This window comes from Phyllostomus hastatus, unplaced genomic scaffold, assembly GCF_019186645.2.
Source record: "Phyllostomus hastatus isolate PE091 unplaced genomic scaffold, TTU_PhHast_1.1 phas_contig_40, whole genome shotgun sequence".
Taxonomy (NCBI): Eukaryota; Metazoa; Chordata; class Mammalia; order Chiroptera; family Phyllostomidae; genus Phyllostomus; species Phyllostomus hastatus.
In genome coordinates this window covers 74,234,735-74,253,166 of record NW_025333872.1, presented here as the reverse complement: position 1 = coordinate 74,253,166, position 18,432 = coordinate 74,234,735, and the positions used below count along the sequence as shown (strand labels likewise).

At 37.7% G+C, this 18,432-nt stretch overlaps 1 protein-coding gene across 14 annotated transcripts in view; it reads left to right on the top strand.

Moving 5' to 3' along the window:
- EPB41L2 (erythrocyte membrane protein band 4.1 like 2) overlaps window positions 1–18,432 on the top strand; it is a 207,954-nt gene that overhangs the window by 106,762 nt on the left and 82,760 nt on the right. For all 14 annotated transcript variants that reach the window (XM_045843891.1, XM_045843889.1, XM_045843888.1 and 11 more), the window contains one exon: window positions 14,163–14,267. In XM_045843891.1, coding sequence (XP_045699847.1) covers window positions 14,163–14,267 — 105 coding nt within the window. The remainder of the gene's footprint in view (window positions 1–14,162; window positions 14,268–18,432) is intronic.

The following is an 18,432-nucleotide window of genomic DNA, read 5'->3' as shown; positions in this document are numbered from 1 at the left end:
GCTTTTCCCCCTTAGACTTTTGTGTTTTAATTCTACAATGTTACTATTACTTTTTGTATTATAATACAAAAAAAAAATTCTCTGCTTTCTGCCTACATCTCTCTCACTAAGTAATGAGTGTGTCAGCAGTTTGAATGAATGACTTCAGTGTGTGAATAAGTTACCTGTACTGCCTTCTAATAGAGATTTGCATTTTGAAAGAAGTCTGTTCTTGGTCAAGAATCATAAATGGTAGAATTTCACCCATAACACCAAGGGAAATGAAAAAATTAAGGCAGTTTGTGAGGGGGCTGGAGGGCTGGAGTTGTGGCATGTTTGGGTCAGGTGGATACCTTGTTGGCAAGACGGCCTTATGGGGAGATGCGCCTCAGGGCCACGCTCACCAAACACTTCCAGACTTTTCTCCTTCTGAATCCCCATGTTCCTCTCTGACGCTTGACAGTTTTTCTCCTTATATATAGTGGAAATAATTGATGGTATGTGTGTTTTAGGTTAAGCAAAGCCTTAAAAAGTGCACCCCCCAAGATGAACACAGACCTTGTTGTCACCTTCTCTTTGTTTACTTCAGTTTGTCAGTCATCTACCAAGAATGGAAAACTTTTATTGGAAAATGTGTGAAGCTCTATGGAAACACTGATGCCTCAGATCAGTATGTGTAAAAAACTTGAGATATCTCAAAATGAAATACATTTTATTCTCAGATTGCCCGTAAGTTGCTTGTCATTGAATTCAAGAACCAGAAATTCAGGTGGTGAGGGATTAGGAAATTAGTGTTGCTAAGAAACCTTCCCAAGACCTCTCTCTTTGTATTGGGTCTTGTTTCCCTATGTTTTATAATTATAGAGTAAATATTTAAGTGATAAAGGTTATTCTGTATTACAACTTGACTTCCCCTTTGGTCAGTTGTAAAAAGTACTTTAAATGCTCCTGGTCAGTAGAAGTGAGAATAGTTTCATTGAGCCTGGCTTGTGTTTCTGTATCTGGTGATTTCTTTTTCAAAGCTAGTGTCAAATGTAGTTGTTATTAAAGATTTGCCAGATAAATTTTATATTACCGGGCTGTACAAACCAGTCATTTCGGGGGGAAAAAAACCCCAGGATTTTAAGTGAAAACTTGAGCAACCGATGTCTTATCCAGCAAGACCCACAAGGGCTGAAAGGGCAGTTGCCCAGCCAGATGAAAACTGTGGGCCGATGGCCTTGGAGTGTGTGAGGGCAGATGATCTTAACTCTGGAGAGGACATCTGTTTGCTTACCTGGGTGTCAGCCTTGCCTCAAGGTCAGAATCCTTGGTTAAAATATGGGAGCACAGAGGATTTTTAGGGCAGTGAAACTACTCTGTATGGTACTGTAATGATGAATTGATAGTGTCATTACATATTTGTCCATACCCACAGAATATACAACACCCAGAGTGAGCTCTAATGTTAACTGTTGATTTCGGGCAATTATGATATATTGGTGTAGTTTCATCCGTTGTGACAAATGCACTTCTCTGTGGGGGCTGTCACTGATGTGGGAGACTGTGCTTGGGGGTAGAGGGTATATAGAGAAATCTCTGTAACTTCTGTTCAGTTTTTCTGTGAACCTAAAATACTCTAAGAAAAAAAAAGTCCAGTACAAAACTTAAAAAATACAGATGCACAGTTGCCACCTTTGAAGATCCCCATTTAGTGGGTCTATGCCAAGCTCAAGCACCTGTGCAACCCAGAGCTAAGAAACATGCTGTCGTAGAGGCACACCTTGGCGGAGCACCTGCTCCCAGACTCAAGGTGAATTCTTCAATCAGCTCCTTGTCAGATACCAGCATGGCTGGTGGGGAATTTCCCCTCTGTGATGGGAAAGTGAGTGCAGTAGACACCCTGCATTAGGATTGCAGAGGGGCTAATGAAGTGTCAGTCTGGGTTCACTCACTCACTCGACAGCTGTTTCCTGACTCTAATTAGTGGCCGAATTTGTCTGGTTATGATTTGCTTTGAGTAATCCCCAGCACACAGTAAGAGCTTGGTAAGTATCAGCTGTAATTATTATCATTCTACTCTAAAACCCTGACTGTGATTTTCTAAGGATCTTGAATTTTTCTTAAGTTTTTGATGAAAATACTTAAGTGCTATGCCTTGGATAAATTCCCAATATTCGTATATTTTATCAATACCTTAGTGGCTTGGAAGGCCCACAATGTAAACACATACCACTTATATATGAAGGGGGGCCCCAAACCCTGGAATTTATTTATAAAAAATTGTGTATATATTCTTACATGTTTAAACTTAAGTCACTGTCAAAGTACTCTCAATTTGATGCAATATACCTATTGAAACATTTTTTCCATTGCTCAGAACAGTTTTTGAACTTGTTGATTTAGATGCCTTTTAGTGTTTCTGCTGTTTTTTGTTTCACCCCTTCAACATTGGCAGAGTATTTCCCTTCGAGGGCTTTTTTCATCCAGGGAAACAAAACAAAACAAAACAAAAAGTTTCTGGAGTGTGATCGAATGAATAGGGAGGGTGGGGCATAGGGGTCATTCCATTTTTGGTTGAAGACTGCTGAACACTCAGCGTGGTGCACTCGTAAATCACGCATCATGAAATGGGCAAACACCTTGATAGAGTCTTCAAAAAAAAAATTCACTGAAGCTGAACACAGCCTCTCACAACACCACCAGCTGGAACACTGATACAGATGGGTCTAGTGGAAGAAGCCTGTAGTGTAAGGGACCCACCCTTCAGAAGATATTTATGGCTTTTTTGGTGAGGGGCTCCCCCTCTGGTATTCACAATGACTTTTTATGATTTAAAGAACTTGCTTAGACTCAAAAAATAAACTTTAGTTAGTACTTTTACAAGGAAGGAAAAAATCCACAAGATTTAAAAACAATATACTTTCTACTGAAATTTTGAATGAACCAATTCCTAGTTTCAAAGCACTTAGGCTCATGTTGGCGAGGCATTGGTCATAACTAGTTGAGTTAAAAACAGAAGAATGTCAAGAATGAATTTATTTACTTTACCAGTAAAATAAACTCTAGAAATAGAAATACAGTTGGGTTTTATGTATGAAAAACTGCAGGCTATTTGGTTAGAGCAAATGAAGATTAGATGGTCTTCCTCATATGCTACAATACCATTCCATTAAACTTTTATTACCAAAGGAAGGCATTTCAGGGACCACACTTTATAAATAGCTGAGCAACTGGTGCGTATTTGAACTAGGGGTGTTTATTATTCCTTATCATTTAGTTAAAGTAAAAAAGTATAATTCCTTGTATAAGATTTGCGTGCAGATATTTACATATCACCAACAAATGTAGTTTGCTTAGCCAGTTTCAAGACCCATCACCGTAGGGGTTCGGTGAGGTTTTCTGCATCTCCCTTCCAGAGCCTGGTTTTGGGATTACCCTGGAGTCAGCATCTTGGTAAGAAGAGTGGGAACTGAGTTTTGGAATAGCCATCTGCAGGCCTGTTCTGCAGAGTGCAGACAGAATTCCTTTGAGAGGGTGCCCCTCTGGTCAGCTAGCTAATTCCCGTGTCCTGAAAACAGATGAAAACCTCAGGGTTTCAGGAAAAAAGAGCTACAGTCACATTAGAAATGTAGGATGTGATATGGATGAAAGATTATAAGCTTAATGTTTTATCTTTTAAAACCAAAAATTAGCATTTATTTGCTTGGGGGTGGGTGAGAGACCAAGCTACTAGACTTAAATTTGTGGTTGACTTAAATTAAGTGTAGAAATTACACTTAAACAGTGTATTTTGCTTGTTCGTTTGTGAATGATATTGGTAGCAGATTTCTGTTGTTGTTTTTGCCATTTTCCACATAGCATGAAGATGAAACATCTTCTTCTGTCTTGTTTGTGATCACATCTTAACTGGTTGCTTATGAGAGGGATTGTGTACTTGGTTAAGAATTCTAAAACATTTCAAAACCCAGAAGACTAGGGTGGAAAAACATTCCCTTTGAATACTCCATTTAGAGTAGGAAGCGCTGTGCTCGCGAAATAGGGTCTTACTTAACAATGTATAAGAGTGGTGAGATAATTATGGTATGTATATGAGTTTTTTGAAGGTGAGCCTACAAGCTTCTTGCTACATTAGGATTTCCTTTAAAATTATTGTGGGGTACAGTTACTAGAGGGTATTGTGCAGTTCGTTCTGACCTTGTGTTAGTTTTTGCTTTAGCAACAGCCTTTTTATTTTTATTTTGAGGACTTAAAACTATGTTGAATACTATTTTATGTCATTCATGTCAACAACACTACGAAATTTCCCCAGTGTTCTGTCATCATCCTCTGAATCCCATGGAATGGAAAAGAAGTAGAGGTTGTATAATGAGCTGTGAGATGTCTTTTTCTTTTCACCATTCTTTTTTGTAGCCTAGTCTTGAAGGAATACTACCTAAGAGAAATTTCTCTTTTTGATTCTTTGTAATGACTTATAACAAACTTATGGGCTTACTTGGGTTTGATAATACATGTTAGCCTCTCTCTGTCATCAGTGGCTGTACGTATGCACAGTTGCCTGATTACTAATGAAAAAGAAGTTTGAAAATTTTTCAACTGCTTTAAAAAAGATACATGTGTGTATACATGTACATGTATGTGTGTGCATACATACACATTTATGTGTAATATTTGCATGTTTATATTTATAATATATACTTTTTTTGGAGTATTTGAAAAAATTTTCAAACTTAATTCATATTAATAATCAGGAAAACTTAAACTCTTTGTTTACTATAAGTGACTTATTTATTTCTGGAATTAAAGTTTTAGTACATATACTCTGAATCATTGGGTGTGTTTTCTTCCTTTATGTTGGGGTTTGAATGAACTTCGGGGCACAGGTGTATTGAGGGCTCGTGCAGATTGGTAGGAAAAGAATGATCTGATAAATGATGGCCTTAGACTATTTGGACACTCTCTTTTCCCTTCTGTATGGTTTTCTTTGATTTCCTCCACCCTCCATGACAATGCATCAGTTGTTGTGTTTGCTCTTTACATACCTTTCTTTCTTTGGCCTTTTATAATTTGCATAGTGTCGTTTAGAACTCACGCAAAATACATAGTTCAAGGGCTGTGATGTATGGATCGCATTGTGTACTTCCCAGCCCTGTCTCCTCGGTGCACAATAACTGCAGTGTGGAGGAACCTACACGGAGACAGTGATGGTGTTTTATAGGACGCCAGTGGTGTGTGGCGTTGACTGCAATCTGCCGGGTAAGCAGTTGCACAAATTCCTTCAAGTTGAGAGGCCTCCAGAAATGTCATGTTTTGGACTCAATAATGAATGCCACAAATAACAGCACAGGCACGGGGGACTTTGCTCAGCGTCTCAGATTCCAGCCTGCCTTTCTTTCTTCAGCTGGGTCTGCAGTAGATTGCTTTGCTTTTTTTTTCCCTAAAGTTCCCGAAAGCTAGTCTTTCAGTCCTTGAATACTATACTTTAAGCCCATCTAAACTGTCTTGTTTTTTCTCTCTCCTTTGGATAGCTCTCTAATGTATTATGCAATCTTTTAAAGGAAAAATAATCTGATACCTGAAAAGTAGATTGAAGGACTTTTTTGTTCATTTTGTTTTTAAACTATTGATTTTATATTGCTGATCAGTGATGTAAGTGGGGTTAGGTAGATGGGAAAAACAGATTGTAAAGCTTATTGGTATTTAAGATATAGAAAATCAGATTTCTCTTTGAAGTATACTTGGAGAGTTTTACTAACAGTTTTGTGGTTTCAATTGTTTAATTACCTGGTGCTCTATTACCAGAGTAGAGATTTACAGTTCGTACTCCATACAGATTCTGCCTAAGAAGGGATACAAAGCAAAGACATGCTTCATATTGCAAGAGGAAATTAACAGTGAAACGGATGACTGACTGAAGGAATGCTTAGAGACTGAGAAACCCCACACTCCCCTCTTTCATAAAGGTGGGGCCTGGCCTGCTTATCTGTTTTTGTCAGTCCACTAGTTCCCAAGAGATATTTGGAAGTGCTCTATATTACTAAGGAAGAGTTTAAGTGCAATGTAAAGTTGCGAAAATGAAATGTGAGTCTGTGGCTGTTCTTCCCCCAGAACCTAATTGACAGTGTATATTTGGGTTAGTTCCATGAATATCCACAGTTGGTAGCCCATGAGCTAGATTCAGCAGATTGCATAAGGCTGCAAGCTGCAAGGCCTGAATTCTGGACTCCACTCGGCCAACTTTTTGGCTGGCTTCATGGCACCGAGCCATTCCATCCAACAAATATCTTGGCCTACTGGTGAGCTAGTTATTCAATTAGGTGCTGCCATAGGAGACTTACTTTTGCTTAAGGAACTCAGTCTCCAGAAGTAATAAATCTCAAAAGGAGTAGAGTGTAAGAGTAAGTACCATAGATGTAAAGTAAATTGCAGGAAGGAGAAAGATGGATATTTGGAGAATGGAATAGGCTTCACTTGGAAGGAGTGTTTAGAGATTTGTTTAGAGATAGGGTTTCAGCAGCTGGAAATCAATGTAAAAAAGAAATTTAGAGTATTTCTTGGCAAATTAGTAGTTTTTTTTAAATCTGGGTCAGTACCCCTAAATTGCTGTAACAGCTACATGCATTGGTACCTTTGATGCAAAATATATGTATATTTTGCTTAGTTAACAAAAGTATATTTGTAGTACTTTCATGCAATACAATTTAAGTTGTTTGTAAAAAAAAATCAAAATAATGATAATAGGAAAAAATAAGAATTCATTTCTTTAAAAGAAATACAGGAAATCAGACTGAAAGGTTAGATTGTCTAAACTCTGTAACCTCATTTTCCTCATTTGTGAAATGAGGTTGGGTGACATAACTGTGAAAATTCTTTAATTATATTTAAAATCAATTATTATTTTTAGAGCAGCTTGAAGAGGTCCTGTGATTTCAGGTGCCTTTTATTGAACCCATGTAATGTGTCAAACATTTTAAGTGCTTTAAAATGTTTATTTAGCCCTGGCTGGTTGGCTCAGTGGATTGAGTGCCAACCTGAATACCAAGGGGTCACCAGTTCAATTCCAGGTCAAGGCACATTCCTGGGTTCTAGGCCAGGTCTCCAATAGGGGGCGTGTAAGAAGCAACCACACATTGATGTTTCCCCCCCCTCTCTTTTTCCTTCCGTTCTCCTCTCTCTAAAAATAAATAAATAAAATCTTTAAAAAATAAAATAAAATACACTTTACTTAATTCTCTTATCACCATTATAAGGTGGGTATATTTATTTTAAAGAGAGGGAACTGAGGCATGGCAAAGTTCAATAACTTGTCTGAGGCTACGCAGCTGTTAAGAAGTAGGGCTAGTGTTCTTGGATTTTATTATGAATAATGCCTTGGTTCCTCTTCTCCACATGGTGAGAATTATTATTTACAGTGTGTTGTGAGCAGTGTGAAGGTGAAAAAGAAGTTGTGAGCCAGTGGGTGGTATTACTGTCAAAGCATAGGCAAGCAAGTTTGATTGCAGATGAGTAGTTATAAAAAGTAATAATTTGGAACATTTGATATTTGGCATTTAATATGTGTCCCCTGATAATCTGATACAATTTTTTACGAAATGAGAAATATGCTATTTTGTTTGCCCTTTTCAGTTAGTTTACAAAAGCAGATCAGTTCTAGGTTTTTTCTTAAATAACATCTCTGTTATTCAAGAGAATTTTCTGTTATATTCCATCTTGCATAGATGGGTTCATTCATTCACTCATTCATTCATTTATTTTTGAGGGAATTTGTTAAAAAGAAAATTGTCTGTTTCTTTGGGCTTGCTTAATGTGTACTTCCCTCAGTAGATGCTTTTTGGGAATAAATCATTTTCCTTTCTTCTGACCTTGCTGAGAGGAGCTGGCCCAGGGAGACCAGCCACTCCACTTGTTACTTTTATCCCTTACTCCCTCAAACAGTAGAGCCGACGGAAATAGTAATCATACCTGACTGCTGCCCTCTCATTTGTCACTGTGAGCATCAGGTGAGACAATACCTTGGGGGACATCCTTGGTAATTTGCAGTGGCCTTTACATGTGTCACTGTGACTAACTGTATGACTTTTTAAACAAAAATCTTAGTCTCAAATTTTTATCTTACACATTTTTATGTTTAATTGAAACTGAAAGTAGTAAGTCATCTTCTACTGTCTTATTTTCTTCCTCTCTTATTGATCTTCTGAGGGCTTTTTTTTTTTTACATCATGGAGCCCTTTGGAGTATCAATGGATTTTTATTCTTTTAATGAAAATTTTAATATTTTTGTAATCCTTTCTTATTTCCAGTCATTCTTATAATTTTTTTTGAATATTGTCTTTCTAAAGGACTTTTTCTCCTTCTCTGGTAAAAAAGCAATGATTTCTTGAATACTTTTTTGAATGCTGATTGTTTTCTAGTATTTCCTTCTGGTTTCTGTACCAAATCATTTTTAGGAGCAAGGCCCTTTCATTATTTTTAAATTATGCATGTCAAAACCTTTTGAATGTTAATGAGTATAAATAATCAATGGAACAAAGTGATTATAGATTAATAGGTTTTATTTTATCTGGCTAGAGAACCATTCAGTTTCCTTAATTTGAGAGATTTAGCATTTATCAACCATTATGACTTTTCATATTCCCTCTCCCTTATTCTGTTGTCTTCATTTAGAATTCTTATGAGACATATGTAAACCTTCTTAATTTTGACTTCCATATCTGAAAATTCTTTAATATTTTTCATCTATATTTTTGTGCATTCTGGGTAGTTTTTCATATCCATCTTTCAGTTCACTTGTTTCCTTTTTTTTTTTTTTACAAAAAAAGATTTTATTTATTTATATTTAGAGAGAGGAGAAGGGAGGGAGAGAGAGAGGGAGAGAAACATCAATGTGTGGTTACCTCTTGTGCACCCCCACTGGGGACCTGGCCCACAACCCAGGCATGTGCCCTGACTGGGAATTGAACTGGCGACCCTTTGGTTTGCAGGCCAGTGCTCAATCCACTGAGCTACACCAGCCAGGAGTTCACTGGTTTTCTTGGTTTATAATTTAATTATTGTAGTTTATATTTCTAGATGTTCTATTTGGTTCTTTTCAGATTCTGCTTTTTGATATTTTTCCCTTGATACTTTAAAATTTATTTATTTATTTAAAAATATAAAACTTTTTTTTGTGTTCTATCCATGATAATTTCCATCATCTACAGTCTCTGAAGGTCTGATTCAGATTCTGTTTCTAACTCTCAATAATAACTGGTTTCCTTGTGTTTGATTTTTGATTGTGTTTGTTGGGAGTTCACCTGAGGAAATGATTTTCTTCTGCCAGACAGCTGGGTGCACCCAATCCAGTTTGAACTGAATTCTCTTTTTTGGTATTTTTGAATCAAAAAGATAATGTTAATGCCGGCCTTCAAATCTGCATGAGGGCCAGATCCTCAAAATTCTCTACCTCCTTTCTTGAGCTATGTTCTGTTGAACAGTAATTCTGCTGTAGAATAAGTTAGTATTTTATTTTACTTTACTTTATTTTAAACTTTGTTTTTATTTTATTTTGTATTTTTAGCAAGAGAAAGTAACCAAATTTAGAACATACTTATGTGTGGGAACGTCGCATACACGATAGAGTCAGAGACCCCACCTACCAGAGAGGTACAGGGCCAGAAAGGGGGATTGACGTGTATAAGACATTCTGAGCGAGGGATGAGGTGATGCATCTTCAGGGCTTCTAAGGCGCCACTGCAGGAAGATTAGAAGAGCAGATGTTTAGCAAATAAAATTTGGCCTTGCTGTGTAAGTGGGTCAGAAATGCTATCACTGATAATTTTGGGGGGGGAAAGGTCTCCAATTCAAATTCTTCTAAGGATGAAGTTTCTCCTGAGCCTGTGGCTAAAGTTGCCTTTAGTTTCAGGCAATCTGCGTACCACAGAGGCACATTTTGGGGCGACTTGTTCTGGATCTCCCTAGTTCCTCTGAAACTTCCCTGAAGGTTTCACATTCTAGAAGTTGGGTTGGTAGATTGTTCTGTATCTCATTAAACCAGTCCAAGTCTTGAGAAAAGTTTAGTTCAGTTAAATGATTATGTCTCATTTTTAAAATATAGTGGGGTTTTTTTTTTTAAGCCAAATTTTGAGAAGCATTAGGTTGAATGATAGGACACACGTTTTTTGTTTCATCATAGAACTTATCAGGGTATTTATCTTTTGATGCTTAGTTATGTGCAGTAACCAGAATTTTTCTTGCCCTACTCTACTCCCCTGTCTGGGGATGTGGGTATATGTTTGGAGCATCTCACAAGACCAGTGGAACATATTTTGGCAAATACAAGTCTGCTTCCTGATACCTTTGGGTTTTGCTTCCTGCCTTCTCATTGTCTTTTCCTCTGTGTTTGGACTACTCTGCTCTGACTTTGTATGTGTTTTTGTCTATACATAAGTCTGTGTTTGTATCTGTCTTGTATTTAAACTCCATGTAGGAAGATGTGATTGTATCTGGTAATCTTGTCCCCAGAGCAAGACACTGTCTTTGGGTAGAGCTCTTGTAACAGGCTGTCTCATGAGCCATTGCCCCATTTGTCTTTGAATCAGTTGGATAAGTTACCCGGTTACATCCAGAGTGGTGATAGATTAATAGGACTTTTGGGGAGATTGTGGGGGGAGAGCTTCCTTTCTATTTTGTCTTGGCCAGTTGAATGTGAAGTTCCTGAGACCATGTCTATCTTATATATTGTTGTTTCCCCCCATTATCTTATCATAGAACCAGTCCAGGTTAGATGTTGAGTCAGTCAGTGTGTATTGAGCCTTTTAGACTGGCAAGCCCTCGTGGTCATCGGAGAGTAGGGCAGCATGTCTGTCCGTCATATTGCATGGCCAGTCTGTTATGGATGGGTTACTGTTTTCATTTGTTGTATCTTCCAGTATCTTTGGAATACACATGGGCCCTGTCAGACTCTAAACATCCGAAGTAAAGATTAAGATCTTTTGAATATTCTGTTTCTCTGTCTTAAAAAAAAATCATTTCCTTCTTTAAGATTCATTTCAGATGTCATAGTCTTGGTGAAGCTATGATTTTTCTCACATACTCATTTCATTCTTGGTGTTCCCATAGCACTTGGTATACATGAATCTTTCAGCACGTGCCTCACAGTATTGTACTTTTTGTCTTTCCAGCCAGGTTTTGAGTTCATTGAAGGCGGAGATGCTGAGTGGAAGCTTAAGTGATTTGTGTGTGCAGTTAAGATCTTATCAAGCATTTAAAATATCTGTTTCCTGGAGAGAGCAGGAGAGGACAGTAGAGATGCAATCTGAGCATCTAGAAGATACTTTGGCAGTGTTTTAGATGTAGGCTAGTGAAAGAGCAGTTGGGAATGGAATTCAGCTCTGATTAAGGCACATTGTTTGGCACTTGGACACGTACTATCTTACTGGGTTAATCTGACCCTCAGAGTAAGCTGTTTAAAAAGCTGTGATCTCACTTTACAGTTTACTTTAGGGCGACTAAGTAGTTTTTCCATTGTCACATTCGCCTATAAACAGTAAAGTGCTTACAGAATGTCGAGGGAGGGAGGGACTGGTTCTGATGCCAGCTCACGCTGATGCCCGCTCTGCTGCCCGTCCTCCCAACACTGCACTGTGGGGGTGAGCTTTGTGAATGCTTTCCTCTTAATCTTAGGGGAATTCTGTCCATGAGAGCATGTTTCTATTTTTGAAGTGGGAACCAGTGAGAAATTATGATTTATTAACAAAAATTGACTTTACACCAGTGTTGGAATGTGTTTTCCCTTTGAACTGAGGTATATATTTATAGACAACAGTTGTTTTAAATATCTTTTTCACCCTAATTTCAAATTGCATCATAACCAAATGAAGTAGTATGAATCTCCTTTTGACTCGGTCACGTTTCTTCACGACATCTGCAGCTACTTTGTTTCATTAGTTAGCTTACTTGAAAGTAGTTGTCTTTATGGTCAGAAGTTTCATAGAAGTAGTATGTTTGAGGACTATTATCTGATTAAAGGTCAGCTTCTTATATAAGCTTCCATTGACTTTTCAGTATCTTTCTAACTAAAAAGATGATTCTTGATAGTAGGTAAAATGTCCTTTGTGATTCATTTATACCTCATAATAGATGCATGGTGGGTGATAATCTAAGTAGATAAATGTGGCAGGAGCTATAATGGTTTGCTCCCTCAGTTACCTCAGATAAGGAAGGTTCCTAATTATAAAGCAGGCACTGAAAGTATAGCTACAGTCACTATGAACCTCAGCACATGGAATGCCACTTTATTTAAAGTGAGTATGTTACATACAGGTATTTTTTTCTAGCTCCTGTTATGCTAGGCAGGCTTCTACTCACTGGAGATTCAGGAGTATACAGTGACATCAATGTGAGAAAAAGCAAGTTCTACCTTATATTATTGATTACCTTTAAAATATCCTGTACTATTATTTATAACCAAATCTCCTCACATCTACTCCAGGCTCCTATACAGAAGAAACAATGAGCTTTACTGCACATTTGAGAAATAACTGTCATGATTTGAGCCACCCTCTTCTCATAAAATTATTTTAAAACACCTCCAAATTCAGTTAATTATGTAGATTAATAATTGCATGCAGATCAGATAATAAAATTCAGAACCTCCCATTTTTAGAGCTTAAAACAAAATTTCTTACAAATGAAATTAGTCATTTTTCATGTTTTCAACTCTCCAGCTTATAAACAATAGGAGCCAGTATTGATTAGGTATAGTGGTCTGGGCTCTCCGTATGTGTTACAACTCATTAGTGCTCACCACGCCCTGTCTGGGATATTTTATTGTCCCCCTTTCATGGGCGGGCAAATTGAGTGTACCTGGTCATAGAGCTTGTAAATAATGGAATGCACTCAGAACTTCAGTGTTTGGAATCCAGATCCCATTCTCTTATTTATTATACTATATTTGTATGTACTTGAACTGCATGGACATAGAAACAGGTGTTAAATGTACTTAGTAACTTAATTTTCTGGATATATAGTGATGTGAATAGCATGTGCTTGCTATGTTGAAATGTGATCTGTGTGGCCTTCTTCCTCTTTACTATTTGAATTAATTTATTTTTTAAAGAACTATTAGTATAAAAGGTTTAATAATAAGAGTTCCAGATTCTCCTTCGCAAACATTTCAGGCATGAATATCTTAACCTCTGCTCCCACAAAGAGGAGGAATAAAAGGTTAGAAGAGAGAAACAAGCCCTTGAATTTAGTTTCTGTGAAAACTATTTTTTTGAAACCCCTTATACAGTTGTATTTATTTGAAATTATTAATAAACTGTTTTTTATATCTTACTGCATATTTAAAGATACGTGTGTGGGAAACTTTAATTTTCACACGCCGCATGAACTAACAAGTGCACATTTGGGTAGTGTGAGGACATTCACCCTGAGGATGGATAAGTCTGATGGCTTGTTCATTTTCCACTTGGTCCAGTGGTTGCTTACATCACTGCGGGGGTGGGGGAGCATGTGACCTGATCTTGCAGTTGGCCATTCCCAGGGGTGTGCATGTTAACTGGAAATGAGTTACCACTTTATGTTTTGCCATTGATTACACAGTGGGCTTTCCTTCTGTGTCTGTCTCTGTTAATAGCAGCTTCTTAAATTAAAAAAACACAAACTAAGGCAAAACTACAGTAAGTCCTAGGGGCAGCTGATTTATTGTCCTGGTTCCATTACATTATATTTTTAAACTTTGTTCTAAAGAGTGAATGCTATATCATTCTTGAAAAAAAAAGTAGCTTGTATTGAAAAAAGATTCTGTTACAAATATCACAGAACAGCAATCAAACCTAAGTGCTGATGGGACCAATTGTTTCAGGCTGCATTGGGGAATAAGGCTAACTGAGTTTCCTGGGGGGCAGTATCTTTTGTACATAGATATGACATAAGGTGTGTTGAGGAATTGACACAATTTGGACATATTTTTGTATGTTTTAAAAATAAGTGAAATCTTAGCATTTCACTTTTTAATTCTTTTACATTTATTTATATAGAATAGCATAAACTATGGAGCATCAGATTATGCATTTATTTTAGAATGTATGCCTTATATAGTTATATAAGATTAGAAAACAAATGCATTATTTTAAACTAAATGTTATAAGATTCCCTTTATTAATAGTACTCATGGAATCTCCAGTACTTGACAGGTAAAGATATTATTTCTTTTCTTTCAGAAAAGTGCTAAGGGACAAGTGTTGTTTGACAAAGTGTGTGAACATCTCAACCTCTTGGAGAAGGACTACTTTGGCCTTTCGTTTCAGGAAAGCCCTGAGCAGAAGGTAAGTGAAGTTTCAAGTTTGTTTATATTGTTTTAGAAAAATACTGTATTTTTATTTACTGCACAATTCACCTTTAAAATAAACATATTTTATATTTTTATTGTGACATATTTTATGTTCCGTGAGAAATTTTTTTAGTACTGAACTTGTATAGGGAGAATCACCTATAACTTTTTGCCATTCTGTGTATCTGCTTTTGCAGTTGCATTATAAGCAGACGTAGTAGAATTTTATTCCTTCTTAATTATTAGAGACTGAAAGAACTGATTCAGAAATTGGGGGTTTTTTTGTTTGTTTTTTATCCCGTTATCCCTAATTTTTATTGTTTATTTTCTCCTTCCATTTCTTTTTTAAAATATATTTTATTGATTATGCTGTTACAGCTGTCTTGATTTTTTTTCTCCTTTGTCCCCCTCTACTCAGTACTGAGTACTGACTCCCTCAAGCAATCCCCCCACTTTGTCCATGTCCATGGGTTATGCATGTAAGTTCTTTGGCCCCTCCTTTTCCTATGCTGTACTTTACATCCCCATGGCTATTCGGTAACTACCTATTTGTACTTCCTAATCCCCTCAACTCTTCACTCATTCCCCCACACTCCCCTCCCATCTGGCAACCATCAAAATGCTCTCCATGTCTATGATTCTGTCTCTATTCTTGTTTGCTTAGTTTGTCTTTTTTTATTCAATTGTTGATGAATAGGTATTTTTGCCATTTTGTTGTTTATAGTTTTCATCTTCTTTATCTTAAATAAGTCCTTTTAACATTTCGTATAATGATAGTTTGGTGGTGATGGACTTTTTTTTTTTCTTGTCTGGAAAGCACTTTATCTGTCCTTCAATTCTAAATGATACTTTTGCTAGGTAGAGCAATTTTGACTGTAGGTCCCTGCTTTTCATGATTTTGAATATTTCTTGCTAATCCTTTGTAGCCTGCATAGTTTCTTTAGAGAAATCAGCTGATTGTCTTATGGAAACTCCCTTGTAGGTAACTTCTTTTCTCTTCCTGCTTTTAAGATTCTCTTTATCTTTAAACTTTGGCATGATGTGTCTTAGAGTGGGCCTCTTTGCATCCATTTTGTTTTTGGACTCTCAGGGCTTCCTGGACTTGCATGTCTATTTCCTTCATCAAATCAGGGAAGTTTTTTTCTTTCATTATTTTTTCAAATAGATTTCTTGCTCTTTCTGTTCTCCTTCTGGCACTTCTATGCTGTGAATGTTGGAATGCTTGAAGTTGTCCCAAGAGGGTGCTTGTACTCCTCAAATTTTTTTTTCTTTTTGTTGCTCCAATTGGTTGGTTTTTGGTTCCTTATGTTCCAAATCATTGATTTGATTCTCGGTTTCATCCACTCTACTATAGTTTCCCTGTAAACTATAGTTCCCTGTTTTTTATTTCAATTAGTGTATCCTTTGTTTCTAACTGGGGTGTTTTTATGCTGCTGAAGTCTTCACTAACCTCATTGAGCATCCTTATAACCAGTGTTTTGAATTCTGTGTCTGATAGATGGTTTATCTCCATGTCACTTAGCTTTTTTTCTGGAGTTTTGATCTGTTCTTTCATTTGGGTTTATTTCTTTGTTTTGGCAGCCTTCCTGTCTTTGTTTCTATGTGTTAGGAAGAGCTACTTTGACTCCATGTGTTGGTGGTGTGACCTAATTTAGAACGTGTCCTGTAGGGTTTAGTTGTACAGCCACCCTGTCACCCAGGCTGGGTACTTGAGATGTGTGTTGAATATGTCCTCCTCTTGTAGTTAAGCCTTGCTTTCTGTGGGAGATAAGTGGCAGGGATGTACCCAGGCCAGTCAGCTGCAAGGACTGACTGTGACCACTGACCACAAACCTCTAACCTCTGTAGAGGATTAGCTGTGTAGGAGAAGGGTGGTGGTGCTCTGATGTGGTCTTTAGCTGTCCACTGGTTGCACTGGCCCTGAGGTTTCTCAGGTGGTGTATCCCAAGGTCAGCCCCTACCTGTGTTTTTGCCTAGGGCCACCCTGCCTGAGCTATAAAGCAATCTGAGATGGCTGCTACTTGGGTTTAGAGATTCCCAGGTGAATCCAAGCTGTGAATCTAGGCTGGCTGCTGCTAGTGCTAGGCCTGGGCTCACTGAAGCCATCTGTTGCTTTTTTGAGATATCCCTCCCAAATTTGTATCCACTACACGTGGGTATGGTACCATCCCCCTCTGTGTCTGTGCCCCTCTTCCCAGTATGGATGGATGTGGTTTCTTTGATTCTGTAGTTGCCAGACATCCATTCAGCTCAATTTCTGATAGTTCTGAGTGATGGCTATTAAATATTTTAGTTGTAATTTTGATGTGGTTGTGTGAGGAAGTGAGCCATGTCTGCCTACACTGCCATCTTGACTGGAAGTCCACAAACATATTTATGTTGAATTTTTAGCTCTTGAATTTACCTGTATACTAAGAATTAAGCATTCCTGAAAAACAGGAAAGGAAGCTTAATGGAAGGAATGTCGAGAGGACCCATGTGTACTTGTAGGTAGGTTTGAGAGAGAGCATTTGCTTTGCTGAACTAATCTTAGTGCCTGTGTGGGGTGAGTATTCCCTCTTGTTGGACCATGTTCCCTCCTGTTTGACCAGCCAGGACCCTGTGGAGGTCTGCCTGCCATCAGGAATGTTTTGAGATGGCTTCTGCTGCAGGAATTTTCCATGACATGAAGCAGGAGCATGAGTGTTCCATAACAATTGATGATAATCCCAGGGAACTTCAGGGCTTCTCAGTTACATAGGTCAATTAAGGAGAGAAAATTAACCAGTTCTGACAATTAACTAGGCCTAACCTATGGACCTCTGCCTTAGTCGGTTCAGGCTTTTCTAATAAAGTCCCTGATGACTTCTAAAGAATAGACATGTATTTCTCATAGTTCATGAGACTGGGAAGTTCAAGATCAAGGTGCCTGCAGATTTGTTGTCTGGTGAGGGCCCACTTCCTGGCTCACACAGTGCCTTCTCATTGTGTCCTCAGGTGGTGGATGGGACAGGATGTTCTCTGAAGCCTCCTTTATATAATCCTATTCACGAGGGTTCTGTCTTCATGACCTAATCATCCCCAGTGTCCCCACCTCCAAGTACTCTCACATTGGGGATTAGGTTTCACTGTATGAATTGGGGGTGTCGGGGATGGGGTGGGGTATAAACAGTCAGCCACTAACACTTCCCTCATTATTAAGAAAGGACTTTTCCTCTTGTATGCAATTGTCTGAATCTTAGGACTTAAGTCTAATGAAGCTAGTGAGTGTAGAAGAGTAAGGGTTTGGTCCAGGGTTGCACCCTAAAGCAAAGCCCTTTCAAGTCTGTTAGATTGTGGCTGTGGACAAACTCACTGTGATCATTCCTTTTGAGGATGCACAGAACACTTGGTCACAGTGAACAGAGTTCTTTTCTAATATCTAACATTTACATCACAGTCAGCAGAACAGAACAGGTAGTAGATGAATATAGGCTGTAAGTTTTATTTATCTACATGCCATCATTGTGTGTATTTATGTGTCCTGGTAAGAAAATACAGGGTATAAGGGTGATAATTACATAGAATTAAGTTTTCTCAACTTTCTTAGTTTTGTGTCCTTGATAGCTAATTTGTGTTTAATGCACACTTAAAGACAATTCAATTACTTGCCTGCCTGCTGAATAGTATGTGGGTATTTTTATTAGAATTCTATTTAGAGTACTTTTCTCAGAAGTAATAACATATTAGACGTTTGACTAAATAAACTAGGATCTCTTTTTAGACTTCAAATTATAAGGTAGTCTTAATAACGTTTTCCATATAAAGTTGGCCCTCAAGGCTGCAAGAGAGAGAGAGTGGTGGGAATTGGGCTGTCATTATCCAATTTTTTGAGATTACATATTGGTGGAGTCGTAGCAGCATTTAGTGTTTGTGAAAAAGTGAGACCATGCGGTGTGTTGTAAAATCTGTAGAGTAACATGTTTTGTTAGTAGAAGTAGGATATGCTACAGTGAGAAATCTGCTATTTTTGGAACATTAGATTTACCTAAGAAAGAGTGGTGTTTAGATAAAACACACTGTTATTTATTTTGATGACTCCCAATATATGCATCCAATTTACCTTTCACCTACTCTCAGACTTACATACAGTACTTACCTGACTACTGGACACTACATTCAGTTGTTTAAAAGCAAATTGC